General features: G+C 54.7%; 4 protein-coding genes across 5 annotated transcripts; 1 reads left to right on the top strand and 3 right to left on the bottom strand.

Moving 5' to 3' along the window:
- Window positions 1-336: 336 nt before the first annotated feature.
- GALR3 (galanin receptor 3) lies at window positions 337-6,934 on the bottom strand. Of its 2 annotated transcripts, XM_068142419.1 has the most exons (5): window positions 5,865-6,934; window positions 5,110-5,336; window positions 4,274-4,645; window positions 2,854-3,668; window positions 337-2,243 (listed from the first exon to the last, which is right to left on the bottom strand). In XM_068142419.1, exons 3-5 carry the CDS (start codon window positions 4,621-4,623, stop codon window positions 2,203-2,205), a joined length of 1,206 nt encoding a protein of 401 aa, XP_067998520.1. In that variant the 5' UTR covers window positions 4,624-4,645; window positions 5,110-5,336; window positions 5,865-6,934; the 3' UTR covers window positions 337-2,202. The 2 variants fall into 2 exon arrangements, with proteins under 2 accessions (XP_067998520.1, XP_067998519.1); XM_068142418.1 differs by having other exon boundaries at window positions 337-3,668.
- A 210-nt stretch (window positions 6,935-7,144) lies between these two features.
- Window positions 7,145-8,095, top strand: LOC137443073 (noggin-like). Its single transcript, XM_068142417.1, has one exon. It carries the CDS (start codon window positions 7,171-7,173, stop codon window positions 7,984-7,986), a length of 816 nt encoding a protein of 271 aa, XP_067998518.1. The 5' UTR covers window positions 7,145-7,170; the 3' UTR covers window positions 7,987-8,095.
- A 2,212-nt stretch (window positions 8,096-10,307) lies between these two features.
- On the bottom strand, window positions 10,308-17,032 carry GCAT (glycine C-acetyltransferase). The gene is made up of 9 exons (XM_068142416.1): window positions 16,795-17,032; window positions 16,308-16,438; window positions 15,600-15,701; window positions 14,954-15,100; window positions 14,493-14,647; window positions 12,767-12,849; window positions 12,267-12,438; window positions 11,737-11,858; window positions 10,308-10,657 (listed from the first exon to the last, which is right to left on the bottom strand). Exons 1-9 carry the CDS (start codon window positions 16,994-16,996, stop codon window positions 10,506-10,508), a joined length of 1,266 nt encoding a protein of 421 aa, XP_067998517.1. The 5' UTR covers window positions 16,997-17,032; the 3' UTR covers window positions 10,308-10,505.
- A 2,248-nt stretch (window positions 17,033-19,280) lies between these two features.
- On the bottom strand, window positions 19,281-20,203 carry H1-0 (H1.0 linker histone). Its single transcript, XM_068142415.1, has one exon. The coding sequence runs from the start codon at window positions 20,049-20,051 to the stop codon at window positions 19,470-19,472; it is 582 nt and encodes a 193-aa protein (XP_067998516.1). The 5' UTR covers window positions 20,052-20,203; the 3' UTR covers window positions 19,281-19,469.
- Window positions 20,204-24,893: the final 4,690 nt, after the last annotated feature.

Here is a 24,893-nt window from a genome sequence, read left to right as displayed (position 1 = left end):
ACCTCCCTGGGCAGCCCATTCCAGTGGCCAATCACTCTCTCTATGAAGAATTTCTTCCTAACATCCAGCCTAAACCTCCCCTGGTGCATCTTGAGACTGTGTCCTCTTGTCCTGGTGCTGGTTGGAATTAGATGATCTTTAAGGTCCCTCCCAACTCAAGCCATTCTATGCCACTACGATTCACAGGCTGGCAGACAGCACAGCATCCATCCTGCCTGCACTCACAAGCCAGGTGGCATCACAGAGCTCGTGTCTGCAAAGCTGTCTCCTCCCTGCAGAGGATGGCTCAGGTAGCTGCAGTCACCTGCAGCACATGGCCATGACACACCGGTTCCCTCTCCACGCCTGTCATGGCTGCGTGACAGAACAGGAGCTGGGGGAAGCCAGCCACGTGCCCGGCGCTGGCTCTGCCAGGCTGCACGGCAAACCGCGGCGCTGAAAACCCCAGCGCCTCCCTCCCTCCCTCCCTCCCTCCTGTGCTACTCTGATTAATGGCCTTGCTTGGACGGTGTTTGTCTGGGCTTCTCAGCAGCATGATGATGCAGAAAAGCTCTGGAGAAAGCTGCTGTGGGGCTGGGGTCCAACACAGCTGAGGGATGCTCTCCCCAGTTCAGCAGCAGCTGGGCTGGGGAGAAGGCTCCTCTGAAATGGGGGTACTCTGCCAACACACTGCTTCCCCCCTCACTCATGTCCCTTGTCCTCTCCTCTGCATCTAACCCCTTGCTCCACCCTGCCATTTGCTGTCCCTGTGGATGGCTCCCCACTCAATTTTCATTTATATTGCCCTCCCCAACTTGTCCTCTCACTGTCCCTCCTCTTACCTCTCTTCTTCTCTCTTTCCTACAACATGAGCACCAGCAGTGCTGGATCCATCTTAAAACCCTCAGGCTTTGCTGCTTCTACACACTTCTGCAGTGTCTGCAAAGTCAAAACAAATGACAAACAAATGACTCCCTTTTAGTGACCTGGGCACACCAGACTCTGGTCAGATGGTTCATACAGCCTTCAGCAGCTCCAGCCCGAGCTGCACAGCTCCCACACCAGGTGGAGCTTGTATCCAGCACACACCAAACATGAGAGGAGAAGGACATTACCTGGGTTTATTAAGGTCAAGCAGGGGGAAATTCCAGCCCCTTCTGGTGAATGTGATTTCTTGTCCCATCCCACCATTTCTGTGGCACTTCCCATCACTGCCACTGTCAGGTCAGGAGAACTCAGCCCTGCTGCAGGGGCGTCATTGAGCTGCTAACACAGGCCAAAGGCTCCTCTGCAGCTGCTTGGGGCAGTAGTGACAGAGCAGTTTTGTTCCCAGGTGTGGGTCCCACAGTAATCTCACAACAGTGGCTGTCTTGGAAAATGTCCCCAGCCCCTCCATGGTGCTGGCCCCACAGCCTCCTCAAAGCCCCCTCCATGAGGTATAAAGGGGCACTGAGGAGATAGGACAGAATTAAGAGCACACGGGTGTGAAGAGCCTGTTTCTTTCTCCTTTGCCTCCTGACAACTGTCACCTGGCTCTACAGCTCACTTTGCAGCTTGGCTAGTTTCTCCTGCTTCGGTGACAGCCATCAGTTCACTCATGATCATCCTCAGCATCACTTGGGGAAAAAACTGTCTGGCTACATCAGTAAACCACACACATGGGGCTAAAACCACTGAACAACTTCATTGCTCAGAGAGCTACAGGTCCCTCAGCCCAAGAAGGAAGGGATGAAACTCTGAGTTGTAAGCAAAGACCAAAAAGGAGCTAGCAGCCCCTTAGGAATTTGCAAAAGGCAAACAGAAAGGAAGCAGAGGAGAGTCTCAGGTGGAAAACGTGGGGGAAGGAGGAGTAACCAGGATTGGTTAGGCAAAACTGAGGATGGCTGTCAGGAAGTATTTCTGAACTGCAAGCAGCTCTGTGGATCTGGACAATGTCCTGCAAGATCTGCTTGCAAGAGCTAAAGCCAGGTGGGACAGGGCTCCATGGAACATCCTCCAGTCAGTACTTCTGGCAGGGTGGAGAGAAGAGGTTGGACAGATGGTCTATTCCTCCTTGAACTTCAGAGAAGCCAGAGGCACAGAGGGGAGGCATGCAGAGGTGTTGGCACACAGCTTTCCCATTCTTCACCCGCTGTGGCAGGAATCTTTTGAGTACAACTAGTGAGTGACTGCTGTGGTTTGCATCATCAAGCTGTTGGCACAGATGTCTGACTTCCTTGTCCATCAGCCAGTGTGGCAAAGGTCCTTTGATCTCAATGCAAGGTCTAGGGAAGAAGATGAAGACAGACAAAGGTTGCCCCTTGCCCATGGGAAAAGAAGGGCATGTTAGCAAGGGACAGTGTTTTGTGGCTTGGGGCTGCCAGGGAGAGAGGCTGCCAGCTACTCTATTCACACTCAGGTCCCCAGGCACTCTCTTCATCCTTCCTACCCATGCTCTGATGTACCCTTAACAGTCTGAGTTTCCTAGCAGGATGTTTTCATTTTGTTTGCCTCTCTCTTAAGAGTTTCAAGGTGCTGCACTGAACTGGCAAGTTAGAAAGCTGGAAAATGATGCCTTAAAACCTGCTGCAGGAATACCACCCAGGTCACTCTGCATCACATTTGGCATCAGTAGGTGTGGATTGTGCCATTCCTAAGCATGAACGCTGTGGGCCAGAGTGAAGACGAGTGGGAACGATGGGTTAGACATTGCCCCAGGATCTTTCATTGGCTCTGCTGCATCCACTCCCCTCTGTCCCACATCATTCTGCTTGTTTAGGAATGGAATGGCTCCTCCCTGGCTGGGAAACAGGTTTCTTCACTTCATTCATCTGTAATGAGCAGTCAGAAACTCCTGAGTTCCTCTTGGAGGGGTAACGGCTAGGGGATGGCCACCTGTTGCCAAATGTTCCTCCTCCAGTAGCTCCTTCTGAACCGAGACCATGGCACCCTGATGAGTCCATGCTCTGTCAGGACTGGCACCTTCAGAGTCCCTCTTCCTCACGTTCTCCTCTGGCACCTGGGTCACCTCAGCGTTGCCTCCACAGAAACCTCTGGTGCTGCGGTTGAAAAAGTTGTCCACATTGACCACGTGGATTTTCTTTACAGCTCTCTTCTTCTTCTTCTTCCTGGTCTTGTTCTGAAAGAAGAGGCAGGTGAAGACTTGCTTGAAACGCTTGCGGAAGTGCTTGGAGATGAGGGCATAGACGATGGGGTTGAGGCAGGAGTTGGCATAGGAAAGGCAGTGGGAAGCCAGGCGGCAAGCGTAAGTGGCTCGGTTGAAGGGAAAGCGGCCGAACCAGAAGCACAGGATGACCACGTGGTGGGGCAACCAGCAGAGGCAGAAGAGGATGGCCACAGCCACAATCATCTTGGTGACCTTACACTTGGCCTTCCGAGACTCCAAGATCCTCTCTATGGGGTCGACAGAGGTCCAGAGGAACTTGATGGTCCTGGCGTAGGCCAGGCTGACCACGCTCACAGGCAGCAGGTATCCGAAGACAAACGTGAGGATGTCCAGAACCTTCCGGCGCTGGTCCTCCCAGATGGGGACACAGATGGGCACTCCGTGGTAATGGATGATCTGGTAGTAACTGAGGTAAGGCCCTGCAAAGAGCAGGGACAGTGACCAGATGGCGACAATGGCCACCCCTGCGTTTCGGGAGGTGCGGAGGTCCCGGGACTTCAGCGGATAGCGAATGGCCAGGTACCTGGCAAGGAGGGGAAGGGGAGACCAAACACAATGTGGGTGACACCAGGTATTTCTCCTGCCCTGTGGAGCTGCTAGCCGTGCACCCCTTCCCATGCAGCCACCCAGTTCTCTCCCTCCCCACCCCTTGGCAGAGAGGTTTATGGTGAATTCGCATAGAGATCAGGGGCATTCCAACAGCAGGTCTGGGATCTGTGTCACCCACTCTGTGCTAGCTCCAGAAGGGTAAGCAGCATGCTTCTTGAACCAGGGCACAGCAGGACAGGAGCAAGACCTAGAGGTCTGCCTGTTTCTCCTGCGGTGTGCTGATGCCCTGCGACTTCTGCTGTTCTTGGTTTTGCATGGTGGACACCAAACCTCAGCACGTGCCTGCACTTCTCCTTCCAAGTGAGGTCTGAATAACTAGTTCAAGAACTTGGTTTAATGCTGAGAGAGAGAATGGGAAGCTGGGAAGTCTGTCTGAGCTGGCCTTACCTCTGAGTAGACCCTACTTGCTTCTTATAGGACACCCAACAGAGTAAGGACTGGCCTTTCTCCCACTGCTTAGCTCAGGGATGGAAAACAGTGTCCCTGAGCTGTTGGGCTCAAGAGGGAGGAGACACTTACCTGTCAACAGAGACAGCAGCCAGAGTGAAACTGCTAGCGTACATGGTGAGGTAGATCAGGAAGTGCACAGCCTTGCAGGCAAAGGCTCCAAAGAGCCACCCATCCAAGGTATAAATGGTGGCCTGGAAGGGGACGCAGCAGATGATGAAGCACAGGTCAGCCATGGCCAGGTTAAAGATGAAGAGGTTGGTGGTGTAGTATTTGACTTGGCCATTCTGCAGCAGCACAGCCAGCACCAGCCCATTCCCCACAGTACCCAGGAGGAAGATGAGGGAGAAAATGATGGGCACAATAATCCCTGCTGCTCGTAGCTCTGGGCTGTCAGAAGAGGTGTTCCATCCCTCAGGCATCTCCCCATCTAACAACAGGGACCTGCAGTGGAAGAAAGAGAGACACCTGTGCATGGCTGTAGGCATCTGGGTGCTGGTTGGTGCTGACCACAGTAGCTACCAAAGCTCTGGCCCGAAGCTGCCTGATCTTGGACTTTGACACTCACATTTCTCCCAGAGACACCAATCCCAAGCAGTTGGTTAATGACATCAAGATCCTCCCAACATCACTGTGGAGAGCACTGTTGGGATCAGTCAGGTCATATCTGACTGGCTTGGATGGAGCTGAAGCCCCTCTCTCCTGCTGAGATTGATATCCCCACCACACCAGCTTCCTGAAGGACCCACCATCTTGCCACCTAGCTTCCTCTACGTCCCTCCCACAACCCCAAAGCCACTGAACCTCTTGGGACTACTTGCTTTGGCAAGTATAAATCCTGGCTGGTGTTCAACAGCACTTGATCGTGAGGCCATTGGGAAGGGAGCCTTCATGGGCTGCATGCCTACCTCCACAGCTGTGCCACCTCTGGCAGCAGGGACCTGATGCCTGGATGACAGCCTCACCACGCTCCTTCCCTGGGACCACCTCCACTCTGGAGCTGTCTGCTTCTTGCTCCCTGTGCAGTAGGGCTCCACAGAGAAGAGGCACCCAAGGGCTCCTTTTCCTGATGTTGAGAGGTGGTCACAGGCTGGATGGTGGCAGGTAGGTAAAGGATGGAGAGGAGACCTCGGATCTGCCCAAAACACAACATAATGATCATTGCAAAAGAGCTCAGGGTACTGTGCTTTGCTGCAAGACTTCCTCCAGCCCTAAGTAACACCATGCTCAGGAGGGGAGCACCAACAGCCTGTCTCCTTATGAACCTTCCCCACATTGTGCTATCATTAGAACAAACTGTCCTTCACTCAGCAACAACTAAGAGGGAAAGAGACCATTATCTGTCCACTGCTAATTCCTTGTTTGGTTGTGCAAGCTCCTTCACACCATGCACCCCCATGCTCATGTCACTTCTCCTCCCCAGCAGCCTCTCTGTATCACACCAAAAGGGTTTCCCTGCCTCTCTGCCTTTGCAGTCACCTCTGTCCTACTGGTAACTGTCTGGCTCCTCCATCAAGCCCCATGGGTTCTCCTCTCTCAAGGAACAGAGGATGCTGCTCTGAGAATGCACCTTGCACGTAGGCTGTGGGGCATCTCTAGGCACCAGGGTGTCCCTGCTTCAGGACCTACAGGCCATCTATCAGCTTGGGAACCTGGTACTCACCTCTGCAAGGAGGGGTTTGCAGCTTCAAGCTCACTCGGGGTTCTCTCCGCTCCAGCGCAGGCAGTGGGGGCAAGGAGGATTCAGGCCACCAAAGAGTTTGTCAGGGCAGTGCTGTCACCCCTGCCTAGTGCTCCACTGCCTCCTTTTGCTGCTGCCACCTCTGCCCTCTCTTCTCCTGGCTCCCACAAGCATCCTTCTCCTTCTGGAGCTGGCTCCTCTCTGTCTCCCCCTTTTCCCTCCCTCTGTTCTTACTGCTGATCCATTGATCTTTGTTTTTTTTCCCCTCTCCCTGAGGTTGGGATTGCAGTTAACTCCTCTCTGCCCAGCCTTCTCACAGGCTCAGATGCTCCCTGCTCCAGCAATCAGAGGGTGGCAGAGAAAAAGCTCACTGCTCTGAAGGATGAAAAGGGGCAGGTTCCTAGGGACCCTGGTGGGTCTTGCAGGCACCGCTCAACGCTGTGCCTTCAGGATGTGTTGCTAACACCTCCAGGGAACATGAATATCCACCACAGTGAGTCTGGCCCCGGCCACATCCTTGTGACATGGGTCTAAACCCTCTGGTGCACAAGCTATTAACTGCTGTTAGTAGCAGTTACTAAACAATTTTTCATACCCTGGCACAGAGCAGATTGAGTCTTTCCAAGGGAAGGAGGGCAAAGCAGGTTTTGATTTCCATCTATCCACCAGCACTTCAAGGGAGCTGCAGCATGGGGAAGGAGGACAAGGCATCCAAGGAAGCCTTTTCCAGAGGTTCAGCTTCGTTACAGAATCATAAAATCATACAATGGTCCAGGCTGGAAAGGACCTCCAAAGGTCATCTAGTCCAACCTCCCCGCAGTCAGCAGGGACATCCCCGACTAGACCAGGCAGCCCAGGGCCTCACAGCTGCTCAGAAAGCAAATGTGCTGGCTGATGTGCCAAGAGGCAACAGTGACCTACACAACCCTTCTGCCCCACTGTCCTGTCCACCCCTGTGGTGGGGCCTGTGCCCTGCAGACTTCTAGGTGTGTTGAGGCCCAGCATGGCTCGGAGGCCCTTTTCCAGCAAGACCCAAAGGCCACCAGCTTCCATTCACTGGAAAGGTCCTGCATGCCTCTTCCAACAACGGCGCGGGATGAGGAGCAGGAGGCGCGGGACGCACTGGCACCTTCGCCTCCACAGCCCCCGCCTTGTCCTAGCAGGAGGGAGAGCGCAGCCTTTCCTCGCTGCCTACCCCTCTGCTGGGAGGGAGCAAGGTGTCCTCGCCAGCTCGCTATCGGGCACTGCAAGCAGGGAAAAGGGGAAGGCCACGTCTGGGGCCGTGGGGATGCGGCAGAGCACAAGCCCAGCACAGCCTGTGGCCGCGCCGCTCGCCATGCAGACACAACACCGTAGCTGTCTCCTCCTCGTCCTCCTCTGCCTGCTCCCACCGCCGGGCACCCTGGGCCCACCGCTGCTTCCAGAGGAACCCCGGGAGCCGCCGCCGCTGCCGTCCGGCACCGCTGACCCCACAGCCCACCTGCTGCGTGGCCACCCCTCGGCCCCGGTGCGGCCCTACAGCCTCTCGCTGTCCCCCGAAGACTACCGCTACTCGCCCAAGCCTCGGCACCTGCGGCCCGGGCGCCTGCGTCGCCTGCTGGGGCTGGCCTTTGACCCCTTCTGGATGGCGACCGAGGAGCCCCGGGGGCGCAACGGCAGCGTCCTTCAGGAGAACCTCGAGGCGCTGAGCCGGGACCTGGCCGAGGGTGCCGGGCGCTACCGCCGCAAGCTGTGGCGGGAGGCAGAGGGGCTGGAGCTGCCCACCCTGCTGCCGCCCAGCCCGGGGCTGCCCTCTGAGCTGCCGGGCACCGTGGCCCGCCGCCTGCGGCAGTGGCTGGTGCAGAGGGCCAGCTGCCGCCTCACTTCCACCTGGGTCAACCTGGGAGCTGTCTTCTGGCCGCGCTGGGTGCGCCACACCGCCTGCGAGACCGCTGCCCCTGGCTGCTCCTGGCCGCCCGGCATGACCTGCCGCCCCGCGCAGCTCACCCACATCAAGCTGCTGGCCTGGCACTGCTGGGCTGCCCGGGCTCCCGGCCCCCCGCACTGCTCCTGGAGGCAGATCCCCTACCCCGTCGTGGCCGCCTGCAAATGCTCCTGCCGCTGAGGGGGCTGCGGACGGACGTACCCCCTGGTGCCTGTGCTCGCAAATGGCCTGAGAAGGCGAGCAGCCGCCTGGAGTCTCCCTTGGGGCCAGGGAGACGTGGGGAGAGAATCCCTTCAATGGAGAAATAAACCGCCCAAAACAAAAGTGGATATCAGCTGTGGTCATTGCTGTTTCTCGACGAAGGCCCAGGGCAGGGGACGCAGCTGCTTTGCCCCTCGCCTGCCAGCAGTGGAGATGGCACCGGTGGAGGCCCTTGCCCGGCGTTTACCTCGTGTGAGGAGCATGAGATGGGAAAACTGCGGCACCCAATGGCGGATTCAGACCTCAGTTGCATCAGTCCCAGAGAGCTCGGTCCCAGCTCGGGCAGCCCTGCCGGCCGCTGTGAGCAGGGCAGGAAGAAAGGGCAGAAGGAAGGAATAGAAGGAGGTGGGTTGCAGGTCAAGGTGGAAACGGTGGCATTGAGAGGGGCTGGAGGGCACCAGCAGGAAGGGGGCAGGTATGGGACTGCAGTTAAGCAGTTTGGTGAGGGTATAAGAAGTAGGGTGTGGGCGAGACCCAGTTGGAAGCATCTGGGGGCTAGGCGCATATGGAAATGGCACAGGAAAGTCCCCAGTTTCAAGGTACAAAGGGTGAGATGGGGATCCCACAACTATCCCACATAGTATCAAGGATGAGGGCTTGAGACTCAGGGGAAAGCCTGGCAGAGCAGAGTATGATGTCCGGGGTGGGTCAGAGAACCTGAGGTGGGAAAAGCATCCTTGAAAAGCGGTGTCTGCATTCCTCCCAGCAAAATGTCCACTGCTTTCTCAGCTAAAAGCTGCAAGGAGCTGCAGCTCAGACCTTGGTGGGAGGCCTTGAAGAAATAAAGAGCTGGAGATTTTGCCTGGGAACAAAACATCAACATGGGAGCTGCAGTCGACAGGCTCTGCATTATTCATTTCCAATGAGCCATCATCTGAGCCTCCTGCTTTTCCTGGACTCCAGCGCTCCCCATGCCCCTGTGCAAATCACAGCATGTGGCACAGCTTGGCCTTGGAGCTGGCAGAGAGACAGCCAAAGTGCAGGAGGTCAGCTGCCAAGGGACCTTGGAGAGAAAGAGGGGAGAGGGAGGTCAGGCCCAGAGGTGGGTGAAAGAACAAGTGTGTGCACTGCAGGGGAGAGAGGCTGTTGCTGCTCTAGCTTGCAGCTGAGAAGTGAGGCATTTGTATGGTTGTTCTCTCATCGGGAGGGACTTGAAAGATGGAGCAGGATTAAACCACATGGGCTGGTTGCCCTGAGTGGAGCAGAGGCATCACAGGGCTGCATGAAGAAGCTCAGGGAAGAGGGGGAGGTCTGCACTGCAGATCAGCAGGAGAGAGGCATCCCTTTCCCAAAATACTGCCTGTCAATAAGGGGGAAGGGTTTGCAGCACTGGGAGAGCCTGGCACTGCAAAGAGAGAACTCCCTATCATAGCTTATGGGCAGGCTGTAGCTTGCCCCCTGGCTGTCTAACAGAAGGTACCATTTTTGGAGCAGGCCCTTGCTGAGAAGACCCACTGCACTGGCACCCAAGCACACCACACACTCATCTTGGCTGGAGTCTGTCCCCAGCTGCAAGCAGGTACTCAGTTCAGCATGTGGGCAGCTGACAGGACACACCTGATTTCTCATTTGGAGCAAAAACGATGCAAACAAAGCAATCCTGAGAGCTGCCCAGGACCCACTTGTTCCTGGTTGAGTGCTAAATTGCTCCCCAGCATGGCTTGTAGGAGCAAATCGAGAGATCCCAGCCTGCTGAGTGTTCTCTGCTGTGCAAAAATTGCAGCTGATGGGAGGAAAATTACAGGTTTCAGTCACCTGCTCAGCCCTGGCCTCAGCCCCAGGCAGACTCAGGTCCTCTGCCATGCTGCTGGCCGCTGCCACCTCGGCTTGCCTGCCGCCCAACAGCCTCTCTGGGGAGAGATGCAGCTTCCAGGGCTGGTTAGGGAGTGTTGTAGCGATGGGCAAAGCCTTAGAGCCCTGGGCACAGGGCAAACCTCACACCCATCACCGGAGAGTGGGAAGGGGAGAAAGTAGGACCAGAGCTTTGGCCAGAATCCCCTGCTCTGGTGGAGAACTACAGCAGGCAGATCTGCCAGGGTGATGCTGCTGGACCTGCAGGAGAGGTGGGGAAAGCAGGTCACCTCAGACATACCAGCAACCATCAGCAAGACAGAGCAGCAGCTCCAGCGCTTCACCACGGGGGCTGAGGCTTCAGAAAAGACACAGCAGAGCACCACAAGAGAGGATGGGGATGAGCTGCAGCTCCTGCATGAGAAGACATGAGCCAGACAAATGCCCTCTCTACTGCAGGACACCTTTAATGACACAAGAGCTGGGTGCCAGTGCTGCTACCAGCACGATGCAACGGCCACAGCCTCCTGCAAGGTGTGATGCTTTGGGTACCGTTCCTTCAGCAGCATGCTGCTCAATCCTTTTCCACTGGCACAGGCACTTGGTTGTGGGCAGGGATGGCACAGGAGGAGGCATCTGCTGGTCCCTCAAGGCAGGGCTCCATGTTTCCGTCCCACCTCGGTGAAGGCATCCACGCAGCGGTCGATGTCCTCATCGCTGTGCACAGCTGAGATCTGGACCCGGATGCGAGCCTTTCCCTTGGGCACCACGGGGTAGCTGAAGCCAATCACATAGATGCCTGGGGAGGAAATGCACCAAGACTGAGCTGTCTGAGGTGGTAGCATGTGATAAAAAGGCTTTTGGACTCTCCCTCCCCTCTCAATAACTATTCCAGGCTTCAGGGATTTCGAGTGGCATCTGCTCACATGCATGGAAATGAGGGTTAGGGCCAGTGGTGGGGACAGAATCCAGTATGGCAGGACAGTTGCTCTTGTGAAGAGCTGGGGCTGTTTAGTTTGGAGAAGAGGAGGCTGAGAGGAGACCTCATTGCTCTCTACAACTACCTGACTTTGTAGAGAGGCTGGTGCTGGTCTCCTCTCACAGGTAATTAGTGATAGAACAATAGGGAATGGCCTCGAGCTGTGACTGGGTAGATTCAGACTGGACACTAGGAGAAAATTTTCCCAGCAAGAGTGGTCAGGCATTGGAATGTGCTGCCCAGGAAGGTGGTTGAGTCACCAACCCTGGATGTGTTTGAAGGTGGTTTGGATGTGGTGCTTGGGGTTATGGCTTAGGGGTGAACTATGTAGAGTAGGGTTATAGGTTGGACTTGGTGATCCTGAGGGTCTTTTCCAAGATGAATGTTTCTGTGATTCTGTGATACAGAATGTAAATCGACCCCCAAAAGAGAAAAAAGGTGAAGTCAGCAATGTCTGAGGGAGACCAGGAGGACTGGAGAACCTGGCAATTCATGGCTTGGATGGGTGGACACTTCATTGGTTAAAAAAACCATGGCTAGATGGCTGGGTTCAAAGAGTGCTACTGAATGGAGTTAAACCAGCCAGTCACAGGAGGTGTTCCCTAGGGTTCAGTTTTGGGGCCAATTCTCTTCATCAGTTACTGGATGAGGGGACTGAGTGCACGTGCAGCAAGATGTGGTGCTGAGAGACATGGTCTAGCACCAGACCTGGTAGAGTCAGGTCATGGTTGAACTCAACAATCTTAAGGATCGTTTTCAACCAAAGTGATTCTATGACATTTGCAGCTGGAAATTTCATGCAGGAACATTCTCTAGAGGAAGGATGGTGGTGGCACCACCAGTGGCTGTCCCTTCCCTCATGGCATGTGTCTACATCCAGAGATCCCTCCCTGTTTCACCTCTGTTCAGCATGTCCTCAGCCATCACTGCAGCCAGCCGAGCATCCCCAAGCATTACAGGACAGATGGGGTGGTCCTTCCCTGAGATGGTGAAGCCAGCTGCTGTCATCTTGCTTCTGAACCTGGTGAAGAGACAAGAGGATGAGCAAAAGCCTTGTCACCCCTGACCTTGGGGACTGCTGCCTTGCTTTCCTCTGGGCCCCCTGACCACTGAGGGCTGGGTGTGGTCCTGGTCCACCTGCATCTCCTGTGCAGGGAAGGAGTCTCTCTTTTTGGAATGACCTTATACCACTTCCTGCTTCATAGGACTGCAGCTGCTTGAGGGGCAGATGCATATAGAGCATCCAGGTATGACACACTGGCCTGCACATCTGTTTGACACACAGGCACCTCCTGAGGTTTCCCTTGAGCACCCTCATTGTCCTGCAAACTACCTTCACAGATGTCCCTGGTGGGCAAACAACTACAGGTGGACAACTCATTCCCAATCAAGCTCTCCCCCTGCTCCCACACCAATATGCCCCCCTCACCGTTGAGTCTTGGCAGCCATGGACTGTGCAATAGCATTGCTTTCCATGAGGAGGTCCAGGGCCTTGGATGCACAGCCCACCACGGCAGGGGGTAGGCTGTTGGAGAAGAGGTAGGGGCGGGAGCGCTGGCGGAGCAAATCGATGAGGGGCTTGGGGCCAGTTGTGTACCCACCTGCAGACAGAGGAATGGACAAGGCACCTCAGGGTGACCTGTTCAGAGGGGAAGGCCCTCAATAAAACCAACTTATCACCTACAGCAGGAATTTCAGCACAAAGCAGCCCTAAAAAATCCCACAGCTGATGCCTTCACCCAAAGGTGTATGGATGATAGTGGAAGAAGCCCATGGCAAGACCTCCCTTGACCCTGCAGCAAGGTCCCAAACTGAGCCTCATGCCACCAGTAGAAGAGGACAAGGTGCATTTGTTGCTGTATCATTAGGCAGAGCAAGGAAACACCAAAGCAATGCTGTGGAGGGCCTTAGACTGGAAAATGCCTTCACCTGCAGCTCCTCCAAGAGCTTTTCCCAGGGTGGAGTTGATGATAGTGACTTTGTCCATCACTCCCAGGAGCTCATCAGTACCCCTGTAGAAAAAGGAATGTCACATTATCTGCTGTGCCAACACACACCAGGGAAGCTGCTCTACACTTGGTGCCTCAAAGGAAACAAAGCACCACCAGCCAGGTCTCTGGAGTCCTCCCTTCTGGTAAAGGAGGAACGACACCCATGTGGTAGCTCAACCAAAGTGCTGTCCTTTCCTTCTCCTGCAGAAAGGCTAAGCTGGATTGTCCTGAGGTAAGAGGAAGGGTTCTTCATCCCTTACAGAAGGCAAAGTGCTCAAACTTCCCACACAATCATTTAACAGTCCAAACAGAGCACCAGCTGTTGAAGTAGGTCCTGCACCTGTCTCTGACATGCCAAGTTGTTGGCATACACCAGGAAAAAAACAGTTGCCTGGCTAGAGGAGGTGATGCCTTCTGAGGTGGGCTGTGGACATCACTGATGTGCTGCCCTAATAGCACACAGGCCTGAAGCACCCTTGTCAAGGTGGAACCAAGTAATGGAACCAACTGAACATGAAAAATGTGCTCTGCAGCTTCCTGTCCTCCAGCCCAAAAGGGCAGGATAGGGCATGGCCACCTAGCTTCCATGCTGACTTTCTTGGAACAGTGTTACAGACAATGGCATCAGGTTTATACTGAAGTCAGCATAACTCATGAAGTGCTCAGTGAAACCATTCTCTCTTCTTCAAGTTTTTGTGCACTTACACACCTCAGAGCAGTCAAACAATTGTTTTTGCAGCTATTGGGACCAGAGAGCCCACTGGAACAGAGGGACAAGGTCTACCTCAACCTGTAAGATAGCTACCATGACTCCCACAAGGGGAGACTTAGCTCACAGCTTGATGTGAACTTGCCAGCTGCCCACATGAGATTTGTCTAGAGGAGAGAGATGGAAGGGAACTCTTCATAGAGTAACTTTTGGCTTTTTCAGAGATGCCTTTCTCCTCTTGCTATCTCCTGCACTGTCCCTCCATCTGAGGAGGGAACCACTGCTTGTTCTTAAAGGTATTGCTTCATGCAGGTCTTTACCTTCCAGCAAAGAGCAGCAGGAAGGAGCACACAATGAAGCACTTGGCACTCACTTGCCTCAACAAAGCAAACACCTGCAGCAAGTGCACTGCTTGGCACTTCATAGAATCATAGAATCAACAAGGTTGGAAAAGAGATCATCAAGTCCAACCTGTCACCCAACACCTCATGACTAACTAAACCACAGCTTCAAGTGCCACATCCAATCCCCTCTTGAACACCTCCAGGGACAGTGACTCCACTTGGAGGATATTCAGGGCATGGAGGAAAAAGCTGCCCTGAGGGAACTGCTGAACTGTGCAAGCTAACTCCACACAACACCCAAGACCCAAACATTTGAAAGTGATAGCTGAGAGCATTCAGAAATCAAGAAGTCCAGCTGCTTGCCAGGAGAGGCATATGAGGTGGTTGCACCACCCTTATACATAAAGAAGTGGCTATCATGTTGAGATGGGTCAGTGCTAAAGTACTTCCCTTCAGTCCCCTCAGGTGCCCCAAAGGTAGGGTGTGAAGCCTTCAAGAAATGCTGGCTCCGGGAGTTCCTCCACAAAAATATGTTGGTCATCAGCACCTTTGGCCTTGATTCAGAGGTAGTCAGGGCCATGGGGAGAAACAGGGTTGAAACAGCTGCTTACCGACCATTGGGTCCCAGGAAGCCTGTGGCATGGCATTCATCAATGAAAACTAGGGCATCATACTTCTGGGCCAGCTGGCAGATCTCCCTCAGCGGTGCGATGTCACCGTCCATGGAGAAGGCACCATCGGTGGCCACCAGCCGCAGGCGATGTTTCTGTGGGAGGAAGAGCAGCAGCCCCAGGGGTGATAATGTCACCATGAAGAGAGGGGCTGGGGAAGTAGACTGAGAAGTTGTTCTGCTCCCATAGGGAGATGTATACATCTAACCAAGATGGGTGGGTTTGCACTGTAACCAGCAGCTCCTCCACCTTGCCTATCTATGCCTACCTGTGCCTGCTGGCAAAAAAAATGATGCCTACTGCACAGGAAAAGGCAGAGCTCACCATTTGGGGCTGGTCATTAAGCAGGCAGCAGAGCTAAGTGAGCACCCTCATGCTGGGGTGGGAGCAGACCTCTGTACCTGTGCATCCTGCAGCTTGGCCTCCAGGTCCTGCATGTCCATGTGTTTGTAGCGGTACTTGTTAGCCTTGCACAGGCGGATCCCATCAATGATGGAGGCATGGTTAAGCTCATCCGACAGCACTGCATCCTCTGGAGTCAGCAGGGCCTGGTGGAGCCAAACAGAAAGTATCTTCCTTTGCTCCAGAGTGCTGACTCACCAAGTTCTTCCAGCACCTCTCAGTGTAGAGGACAAGGCTGCATTTGATTGCAGCTGCCATGGCACTGCCAAACTCTTGACTTTCCTGTCCAGCCACTGTATCCCCTGATTTCTACAGGCCAGGTTATTGCCTGGGGCATCTGAGCTCAAAACCTCCCTCTCCTTCTCTTGCAGGTTTAAGTGATTAGCCCTTTCCCCCACCTACACATCAAGAAAGTGTGCAAGACCTCCCAGGAAATAAGATTCCTCTAAAAAAAACTGGAGCTGGCTACGGAAGGGGGAGGTGAGGGCTCACTAAACAGCTCTGTGTGGCACCCTCCATCAAGAGGGTTCCCCACTACCAGTCACTGATATATTTTTTACAGCACAGAGGTAACATGGAAATCTTGGCAGGCACATCAGTGTCACCTCCCTGCTCCACACCCAACACAAGGAAAACCCTACAAACCTCAAAGATACCAGCATTGGCATCAAAGCAGCTGGCATAGAGAATGGCATCTTCCCGCTGGTGGAAACGTGCAATCTTCTCCTCTAGGTCCTTGTGTATGCTCTAAAGACAACAGAGGAGCGAGCGTCACTGGTGGGGCAGCACAAGTTCCTGCTTGCCTGCTGCCGTTACATGCTGAGTGCAAAGGGAGGAAGCAGCCATGTTTTATCCAGAAAAGGTGTGCGTGGGAGCAGTTACTTGTGCTCAGAAAGAGACTGCAAGTACAACCCCAAAATGTGCTTATGGGTTTGGGCGCCAAAAGCCCAGCAGGCAGCCTCCAAGCTCCCCACCCACTGGTCAGCGGCCCCGAGTTTTGCCTGCATTTCACCATCTGGGGTTCTGAAAGGGCTCCAGCAGGGATAAACTGGTGTGGGTTTGATGGAGCCATTTTGTCAGGCTCGCTGTAATTTTGACCCTTAAAGGAAGGGGAGGGGGGGCAGACATTATTTTTCTGGGGGTTTAGTTTATTTGCTCTCTGAGGGTTGTAATGGTTTAAACTGGCATGTTTCCAGACCTTTGGCTAGCAGGGACTGGGGCAGGCTTTTTTTCCCACCTGGCCACGTGTACCTTGGCACTGTGCGTGCCCACGAGTGCCACAAGGGGAATGTGAGCGAAGGCCCCTGAGAACAGCTACCCTGGAGCAGGGGGTGCTGCCCAGATGCCTGGTACCTGGGTACCGCAGATGAAGCGGACGGAGCTGAGCCCAGCACCGAACTTCTCGAGGGCCTCCACAGAGGCGCGGATCACTTCGGGGTGGCTGGAGAGCCCCAGGTAGTTATTAGCACAAAAGTTGAGGATCCCTGTGGGAAAAAAAAAACCAGAGAGAGAAAATCATGGGAGCTCCACCATGGGGAGAGGACCAAGAGCCTGAGACAGAACGAGAGGAAATGGCCTCGAGTTGCACCCGGAGAGGTTTAGTTTGGATATTGGAATAAACTTCTTGACTTGAAAGGGTTCTCAAACAGGCTCCCCAGGGAGATGGTTGAATCCCCATCCTTGGAGGTGTTGAAAAGACAGAGAGATGTGGTGCTGAGGGACACGGTTTAGCACCAGACTTGGCAGAGTCAGGTAATGGTCGGACCGGATGATCGTAAAGATCTTTCCCAACCAAAACGATTCTGTGATTCTTTAGCCCTCCCACCGCCACCGTACTTACCGGCCCCACCACCCTCCAAACGGAGGTGGGGACCTTGGCGGGAGGAGATGATCCGCTCGCTCTTCCAAGTGCCGGCGCCTCGGATATCTTCTAGTTCGCTCTCCAGCCGCCGACGGAGCTGAGCCACCGCCGAGCCCGAGGCGGCCCGGGGGCTCCCGGCCCCGCGGCCCCGCAGCAGCCTCCCCACGGCACCACGCCACATCCCGGTGTTCCGCTCCGCCCCGCCGGTGAGGGGGAGGGATCCCGGCGGCAAATGGCTATTGGCCGCCGGGATCACTCCCCCTCACCGGCGGGGCGGAGATGGGAGGGAGCTCTGCCCTCCTTCTCCCCACCCCCCCATCCAAAAACCGGCGTTCTGCAGCTGGAAGGGACTCGGACACCAGTTTCGCTAGGAGGTGTTCAGGTTTAGGCAGCCCTAAAGCAGGCACTTTGGGATGACAAGAGTCCGAGAATGGGTTGGGTTGGAAGGGACCTTTAAAGGACACCTCTAGGCCAACCCCCCTGTCTTCCCTGCAGGGACATCTTCAATTAGATCAGGTTGCCCAGAGCTCCATCCAGCCTGACCTTGACTGTTTTCCAGGGATGGGCTTCTACTGCTTCTCTGGGCAAGCTGTGCCAGTCTCTCACCACCTTCATTGTAAAAAAAATTCTTCCTCATATCTAGTCTCAATCTCCCCTCTTTGAGTTTAGAACCATCACCCCTTGTCCTGTCACAACAACCTCTTCTCAAAAGTCTGCTCCTGTCATTCTCATAGGCCCCCTTTAAGTACTGAAAGGCTGCAATAAAGTCTCCTTGGAGCCATCTCTTCTCCTGCCCCAACTCTCTCAGCCTTTTTTCTTTCCATAGAAGAGGTGTCCCAGCCCTCTGATCATTCTTGTGGCTCTCCTCTGGACCCATTCCAACAGGTCCATGTCTTTCCTGTGCACCCTGGAGTCTGAGGAATTTCAGGGAACTCCATCCATGTGATTTAGGAACTCATGTACTAGAGCCTGGGGGGATTTTGGAGTTGCAGGTCGTTAGACACCTTGAAGAGCAACAAGGCTAGGAGCATTAGGTGACCCTCACCTAAGGGATTTGAGATCCTCCACACAGGTGGATCCTCTTGTCTAGATTGTTTATGGATGTTCAGAACAGAGGGTAATGAACCAAGGGTCTGTAGGATTTGGGTGCATCCAGCTGAGGTGACCAAGGATCCTTTGGTCTAAGAGGTTTAGGACTTACCAGCAGAAGGAAATTAGGCACCTGAGCCCAAGGAATTTGAGCCCCTTTGTGGATTTGTGACCCACAGGCACACTGGGTTTAGACAAAGAGTCCAGCTAGATCAGACATCTCCATACTCCACTATAGCTGACTGGGAAATCCTGTGGCCAGAGTGGCTTAGGATCCTCACATCCAGCAGGATTAGGCACCAGGCCATTGAAAAGGATATAAGATCTACAGCCTAGGTGGTCTGGGAGCCTTTGATCCAAAGGGATTAGATGCCTCCAGGCCAAGGACTTCAGCATCCTGAACTACAGAATTTAGGATGTTCAATGGCTAAAAGGCTCAGGTACCATCTGCCCCAGCAATTTAGGTTCATCAGGACAATGGATCTGGGAGCTGCCATCTGGGAGGGAGAAGACCATAGGTCCAGGAGATTCAGGCACAGCAAACCAGATCCTGACATCCGGGCAGTTTAGATGTTTCTAGCCAGGGGGGATTAGGTACCTCCTGCCCAAGGCTATAGATCCTGCTGAGCAATAGGACTGGCACAAAAGCTCCCTGCCAGCCCAGGCTGTCAGGACCGCCCAGCCCTGCCTGGGGAGGGGCTCTGGCAGGGGCCAGGCAGGCCCTGGAGCCATGCCAGCCACCCCTGGGCGCAAAGCCAGAGCCCTAAGGTGACAGCAGGGCCATGCCCTGCAGTCCTGTCTCACACTGCCCTGGCTGCTCACCCCAGCCTGCCTATGAAGCTCCCAACTGCTGTGCTCAGGTCCATCCTTTCCCAGGGAGCAAAGACACCCAGGACTGTATTTGTCCTTTCTCCCCTTCCCACTGGTTGGAAACCTCAAAGTGCACAGACCCTGGACCCACTCCACCTCCTCCATCCTGCCCCTGCCCCAAGTGTCCCTGCAACCACCCACCTGGCTGGGTGGTTATCTCCAATACCAGGCGGACCCCACACCCAGCAGCCCAGCACATCATGCCTCGGTCCCATGGATGGGAGCCAAGGTGGTGGAGAAAGGTGCAGGAAGCCCCTTTTCTCCTCCTGGGAAGGCTGTGACTCTTGCAGCCGTATGCCCCCTGACACCAGCAGAGAACTTTGCCCAGCCCCTGCACACAACCCTCTGGGAGCTGGGACAAGGTCAGGGAGTGAAATCCCTGTATGGCCTCAACAGACACAGGGGGTCACCATCCCTCCCCACACACGACAAGCAGCCCAGTGTTAAAATAAACGACAGACACACACAAGGAAGTTCTGAGACGTCGAAATAAACACCCAGACGAGTGACTCTCAAAAACTGGAACTCTCCGTACCAAAGATGTTCCTTTTTTCTTTCATCAACTGCCTTCTTTTATCTATTTCCAGACAAGAATAGATCAATTCTTTATAAAATTCGACAGAAAGTGATAAAAACAAAGGCAAAGGCTATTTACAGAAACCAACAGGGAGAGTACCGAAACGCCTCTGGGCTTCTCACTTCTTCTTGGGTGATTTCCGGGCGCTGGACTTGGCTCTGGGCTTGGACCGCTTTGCCTTCTTGGGCTTGGATGACTTCAGCGACTTGGCCCTAACAGTCTTTGGCTTCTTGGCTTTCTTCGGGCTGGACCTTGACTTCTTCCTGGCTTTCCTGGCAGCGGATTTGGGCTTCTTTGCCGGAGACTTGCTTTTCCTGGGCCTAGCCGCTTTCCGGGGCGACGTGGATCTCCTGGCCGTCTTCTTTCTCTTTCTCTTGGCCGGGGACTTCTTCGCCTTGATGGCCTTGGCCAGACGGAAAGAGCCGGAGGCACCGATGCCTTTGGTCTGCTTGAGGACGCCGGTGGCGAGCAGGCGTCGAATGGAGAGCTTGATCTGGGCGTCGGCGTTCTGGCCCACCTTGTAGTGGCTCTTCACATACTTCTGGATGGACTGGCGTGAGGAACCTCCGCGGCTCTTCTCAGCCCGGATGGCAGCCGCGATCATATCCGAGTAGGTGGGGTGGGCTGCCGGCCGCCGTGCTGCTCTGGCCCGCTTGGGCTTGGTGGCCGAAGCCGGAGCTGGACCCGGGCTCTCCGTCATGGTCAGCGCTTCGCCCTGCGATGCCCTGCGATGCCCCGCTACCCCCTCACAGTGGGGGACCAGGCCCGCCCGACGCGGGACCTCCGCCCCGGGGCGGGGAGAGGCTGGGGAAGGAGCGGTGGGTGCCAAGGGGAGCGGAGCCGCTGCCGCTGCCGCCGCTGCTGCCGCCGCCTCTGGGGCCGCGCCCGCCGCGGGCACCCTTTAAAGGCACGGGGCGGACCGCGGGGAGGACTGCCCGCGCGCCACCCGCAGCCGCTGTCCCCGCGTGTCCCCCACCACGCCCCGAGCCGACCCGCTGGGTTGCGACGGGAAGGGACACTGGGGAGAAGGAGAGACGCTGGGGGACAAGGAAGAGTGCTTGGAGGGACCCCGGGTGGGGACAAGGAGGAAAACTGCCCGGGGTTGTTAAGGGGACAAGGAAGCACTTGCAGGGGACACGGGCTGAGGACCACTGGCAGGTCAATGAGGACAAGGAAAAGCACTTGGAGTAGACACTGGGTGGGGACCCTAGGGGACGAGAAAGAGGATTTGGGGGCATATTGGATAGGGGCAAGCAAGGACACTGGAAGGAACAACAGCAGGAAAAGGAGGTGAACTTGGGGAGACATTAGGTAAGGAGGAGAGACATGGTAGGGGGCACAGAGAAGAAAAGGAGGGGCATTTGGGGGGGCACTGCAGAGATGAAGGAAACATGGCATGGACACTCAGAGCAACATTAACACACATGGAGAGACACTTAGGGGTGATGCTGGAGGTTGGGGAGGGACATTTGTGGGGGGACACAAGGAACAACACAGTAAGAAACATCAAGGAACAAGGAGGGACACTAAAGGAGATACCTGTGGGGGGACATCAAGAGGAAAAGGGGGAGCACTGGGCTCAGAATAGGCTCAGTAGTGGTAGCACACAGCCCACTGCCTCTGCCCTCTTTGCTCCCCAACAGGTGCTTTGGGGACATCAGGTCATCCCTCACGTGTGTGACAGGGGTCACAAATAACAGGCTGTCCCCTGTTTAGGGGAGGACGCACACAACTCTTTGTGATGGGACAGAGGAGAGATACTACAGCGGCACTTGGCAATTCTCTCCCAGCTGGGTGAGTGTTTGGCTGTTCCTGGGAGATTAAATGTAGCTATCATCACCTTGCCCCAAGGATTCAAATGAGGTTTTCCCGCTCATTTCTCCCAAACAGGCTGGCACAGCTGCCTGGTGCCCATCAACGTGCCAGAGGTGCTCAGAGGTGAACCCTGGCACCTCCAAACAGCGCTTCAGCAAGACATTAAAATACACAGTCAGCACCTGTCTGCAACCTGGATGCCCAGGGGCACCAAAAACACCAGCCAGGGACACACAGAAGTACGTTTTACCCATAAAAGCAGATAAATAAACACAACTAAATAGAAGTACTAGAAACAGAAATACACATGCTCTATGTGAGGGTGCTGTATGCCCCTGTCCCAGGAGGAGGCACTTGGCCACTGATGTTTTCCACTGGTGGAGGCATTCTCTTGTGCCTCCCTTCCTGGTGCCACTCTTTCACATGCCTGACTTCATTTAGGGACTGGGAAAGCTCCGCAGCACCTGCAAGGCATGGGGCACAAAGGAATGGAATCTCTCTCTTATGAGGACAGGCTGAGAGATCTCAGGACTGTTTAGTCCTGAGAAGGGATCTTATTAATGTTCATAAATATTTGAAAGGTGGGTGTCAAGAGGAAAGGGCCAGCCTCTTTTCAGTGGTGTCCTGTGGTAGGATGAGAGGCAATGGACACAAACTGGAACATAGGAAGTTCCACTTCAACATGATGAAAAATGTCACAGTGAGAGTGATGGAGCACTGGAACAGGCTGCCCAGAGAGGTTGTGAAGTCTCCTTCTCTAGAGACTTTCAAGACCTGTCTGGATGTGTTCCTGTGATCTGCCCTAGGTGATCCTGCTTTGGAAGGGGGGTTGGACAGGGGACTGCTTCAAAGAGTCCAGCACAGAGCCACAAAGATGATTAAGAAAGTGGAACATCTTCCTTATGAGGAAAGGCTGAGGAAGCTGGGGCTCTTTAGCTTGGAGCACAGGAGACTGGGGGGTGAGCTAATTCATGTTTAGCAATATGTGAAGGGCAAGTGTCAGGAGGACAGAGCCAGCCTCTTCTCAGTGATGTCCAACGACAGGACAAGGGGCTATGGGTGCAAGCTGAAGCACAAGAGGTTCTATGCAGACATAAGGAAAACCTTTTTCACTGTGAGGGCTAGAGAGCACTGGAACAGGCTGCCCAGAGAGGTTGTGGAGTCTCCTTCTCTGGAGTCTTTCAAAACCCATCTGGATGCATTCCTGTGTGACCTGCTCTTGGTGATTCTGCTCTGGCAGGGTGATTGCTCTTTCAAGGTTCCTTTCAACCCCTAACATTCTGTGATCCTGTGTGATCTCTGGAGGTCCCTTCCAACCCCTACTATTCTATGACTATGATCGTAAGAGCAAAGAGCTCCAGGTTGGAGAGAGGAATAGCCACATCCCACCTCCCCTGGGTTTAATTTTTGCTGTAAGACCTAATGAATACATTGCTTGCCCTCCCATAGGAAGTGCATGGGTGGTGAGCTCTGGTGGCCACTGTATGACCCTTTGACCAGTTGAAGGACCTCTTATTCTCCCTAGTTGGGAATAAACTGCCATCACTGGGTGCCTGTACATAGGTGTGTGCAGATAAGGCACCATCTGCTTTAATTTGCATCCAAGTTTTTAACCGTCAGAAGTAGCTTGCCAATACACTGTGCCCTGAGGAGAGACAAGGAGGAGAGGTGTAAGCATCATCTCTGAGCCCTAGAGGTTGGCACAGAGCCATGGGCTGACCACAGAGCCTCTAGCCTTAAAAACCAGGCAGCCATTATCAGGGCAGCACAGTGATGGGGAGGCAAGAGAGGGGAGAGGCAAGGCGGGAGGAGGGCAGATGCTTCAGCTAACTTTAGCCATCTGAAAATTAGGAGTCTAATCTCAGCCGGTCACCTGGGCAGCTCCCGCGGCTGCTCAGCGCTGCTCAGCCTCCTCCGGCGGGTGCCGCTGCCGGCAGGCAAACATCCTCCCCCGCGCTGGGGAGTTGCAGCCCTTTCACCCAGACTGGCTGCTCTTTAGCCAGTCACAACAGGGGGAAGATCCCATGCCCCTAGGTGACTCCGTGAAGGGAAGGCACAGCTCATCAGGCTGCTGCTGGCCTTATACATGAGGGACATCCCTGTCAAGGCAATCCCCGAGTGCCCCACTTGATGTTGGAAAGCACCCCTTGAGCCCTGCACTGTCCTACTAATGCATCCTTAACATGAGCTGGCCAGCATCAAGAGGGGCTCCCTGGCCCCTGGCAGGATGCCCCAGCTGGAGGTGGGGTGCAGATGATGCAGGGTAATGCAAGCCCCACTGCCTCTGGGAAGTGGTGTCCAGCACTGCTGGCACTCCCCTGCAAGCAGCACGCAGGGGGCTCACCCAGAAAGAAGACTTACTCCCATGGGCCACCTACACCACTGTGCCTGGCTTGGGCTCATGTCTGTAGTTGTGGCCAGAGGAATCTGCCACCATGCCCAAGGAGGGGTGGATTACCCCTGAGCACCCCTTTTGCATCTCAAGGAGAGCTACCCAACCTCTCCAAGCCTCCTGTGCCTCCCATTTCTGGCAATAGTCAGGGGAGGTTGGGAAATCTTGCTTCAATGATGAACCCCAGAGGACAGAGTCTGGCAGAGGAATCCTCTCCATAACACCATTTACCTTCTCCTCCCTCCCTGCACTGCATTCAACCAGATGCCTTGGGGATTTGTGTACTTCCAGCTGCATGATTTTGACTTAAATGGTCAAACTGTGGCCATTGTGGACATGCTGTGGATCCATCAGTGAACAGCTCCTGCCTTGTAGGGGTAGAATGACTGTGCACTGGCATCTGAGTGCACCAGGGCTCTTACGGCACCTAATGCTAGCAACAACATCTCATGTCACCTGGTTTCTGTTTCTGAAGGGGTTCAAAATCCCCAGCACTGAGATCCAAGTGCTGCAGTGCTTTTTCACTCTTGAAAGAGGGAAATGGGCTGATTTTCCAGCTGTGTCCATCAGAGCTTCAGCCGTGAGCCCCTGGTCAGCAGTGCAGTGTGGCCAGCCCAGCATGAAGCTATCCCACCTAGCTGGTGCTAGCAACGGAGCAGGCTTTAGTGATGAGAATACATGGCAAAGGAGTACTGCCTCTGGCTGCTGGACCACATACCACTATTTAAAAAGATTTATGAGCTGGTTTTTAAGGGCAAGATCCTTATGAGAGCTCTCATGCAACTGGGGCACCACACGGCTGTGTGTTTTCCTGGTGCTCCAGGCTGGGATGTTTCTCGCAGCCAGGATGTGGCTGCAAGGGGATGGGGTATGGGCATCACATTGGGATGCCAGCCTCCCTCCAGCCATCATGCCTGTTGCCTGTGGGTATTTTGGTCACCTCTCCCCACCATTCTCCATCACCCAGCTACCCTGCACTTGGGAGATAGCGATGCCATGACCGTATCAGGCTGCTGCAGGCAAGACAGGGCCTGCCCGATTAACGCCGCGCCGGTTTGGGGGGCGGCAGTCCCCCATTGCCCTGGGATGACAGGACATGCTTACCCGGCTGGTGGCTGATCTGCAGCTGCAGAGCCTCGAGGAGGGGCAGCTGGACTGCATGTCAGGCACCCACACATTTCACCCGTGCTTACGCGAATTGCTTATCGGGGCCAGCAGCCCCTGCTCAGGAAGGGGAGAAAAACACCAACAAACCAACCCAAACAAACACAAGGAGAAGGGGCCAGTGAGCCACACACAGCAGTAGTCTGCAGTTCACCCCTCACTCACTGTTTG

This window comes from Melanerpes formicivorus, unplaced genomic scaffold (assembly GCF_026170545.1).
Source record: "Melanerpes formicivorus ecotype bairdi unplaced genomic scaffold, bMelFor1.0.p_v2 SCAF_8, whole genome shotgun sequence".
In the NCBI taxonomy this organism is placed as follows: Eukaryota; Metazoa; Chordata; class Aves; order Piciformes; family Picidae; genus Melanerpes; species Melanerpes formicivorus.
The sequence above is the reverse complement of the archived record's forward strand: the minus strand, read 5'-3'. Positions and strand labels throughout refer to the sequence as shown.

Bases quoted from the DNA above. Each gene is read 5' to 3' on its own strand.
- GALR3 (XM_068142418.1), bottom strand. From the start codon at position 4,623: ATGCCTGAGGGATGGAACACCTCTTCTGACAGCCCAGAGCTACGAGCA. The intron at 3,669-4,273 runs GTAAGTGTCTCC...CCTCCTTGCCAG, and splicing joins GCTGCTGTCTCTGTTGACAG to GTACCTGGCCATTCGCTATC.
- LOC137443073 (XM_068142417.1), top strand. From the start codon at position 7,171: ATGCGGCAGAGCACAAGCCCAGCACAGCCTGTGGCCGCGCCGCTCGCC.
- GCAT (XM_068142416.1), bottom strand. From the start codon at position 16,996: ATGTGGCGTGGTGCCGTGGGGAGGCTGCTGCGGGGCCGCGGGGCCGGG. The intron at 12,850-14,492 runs GTAAGCAGCTGT...CTTTTTCTACAG, and splicing joins TTCCTGGGACCCAATGGTCG to GGGTACTGATGAGCTCCTGG. The intron at 12,439-12,766 runs GTGAAGGCATTT...CTCTGTCTGCAG, and splicing joins AGCTCTTGGAGGAGCTGCAG to GTGGGTACACAACTGGCCCC.
- H1-0 (XM_068142415.1), bottom strand. From the start codon at position 20,051: ATGACGGAGAGCCCGGGTCCAGCTCCGGCTTCGGCCACCAAGCCCAAG.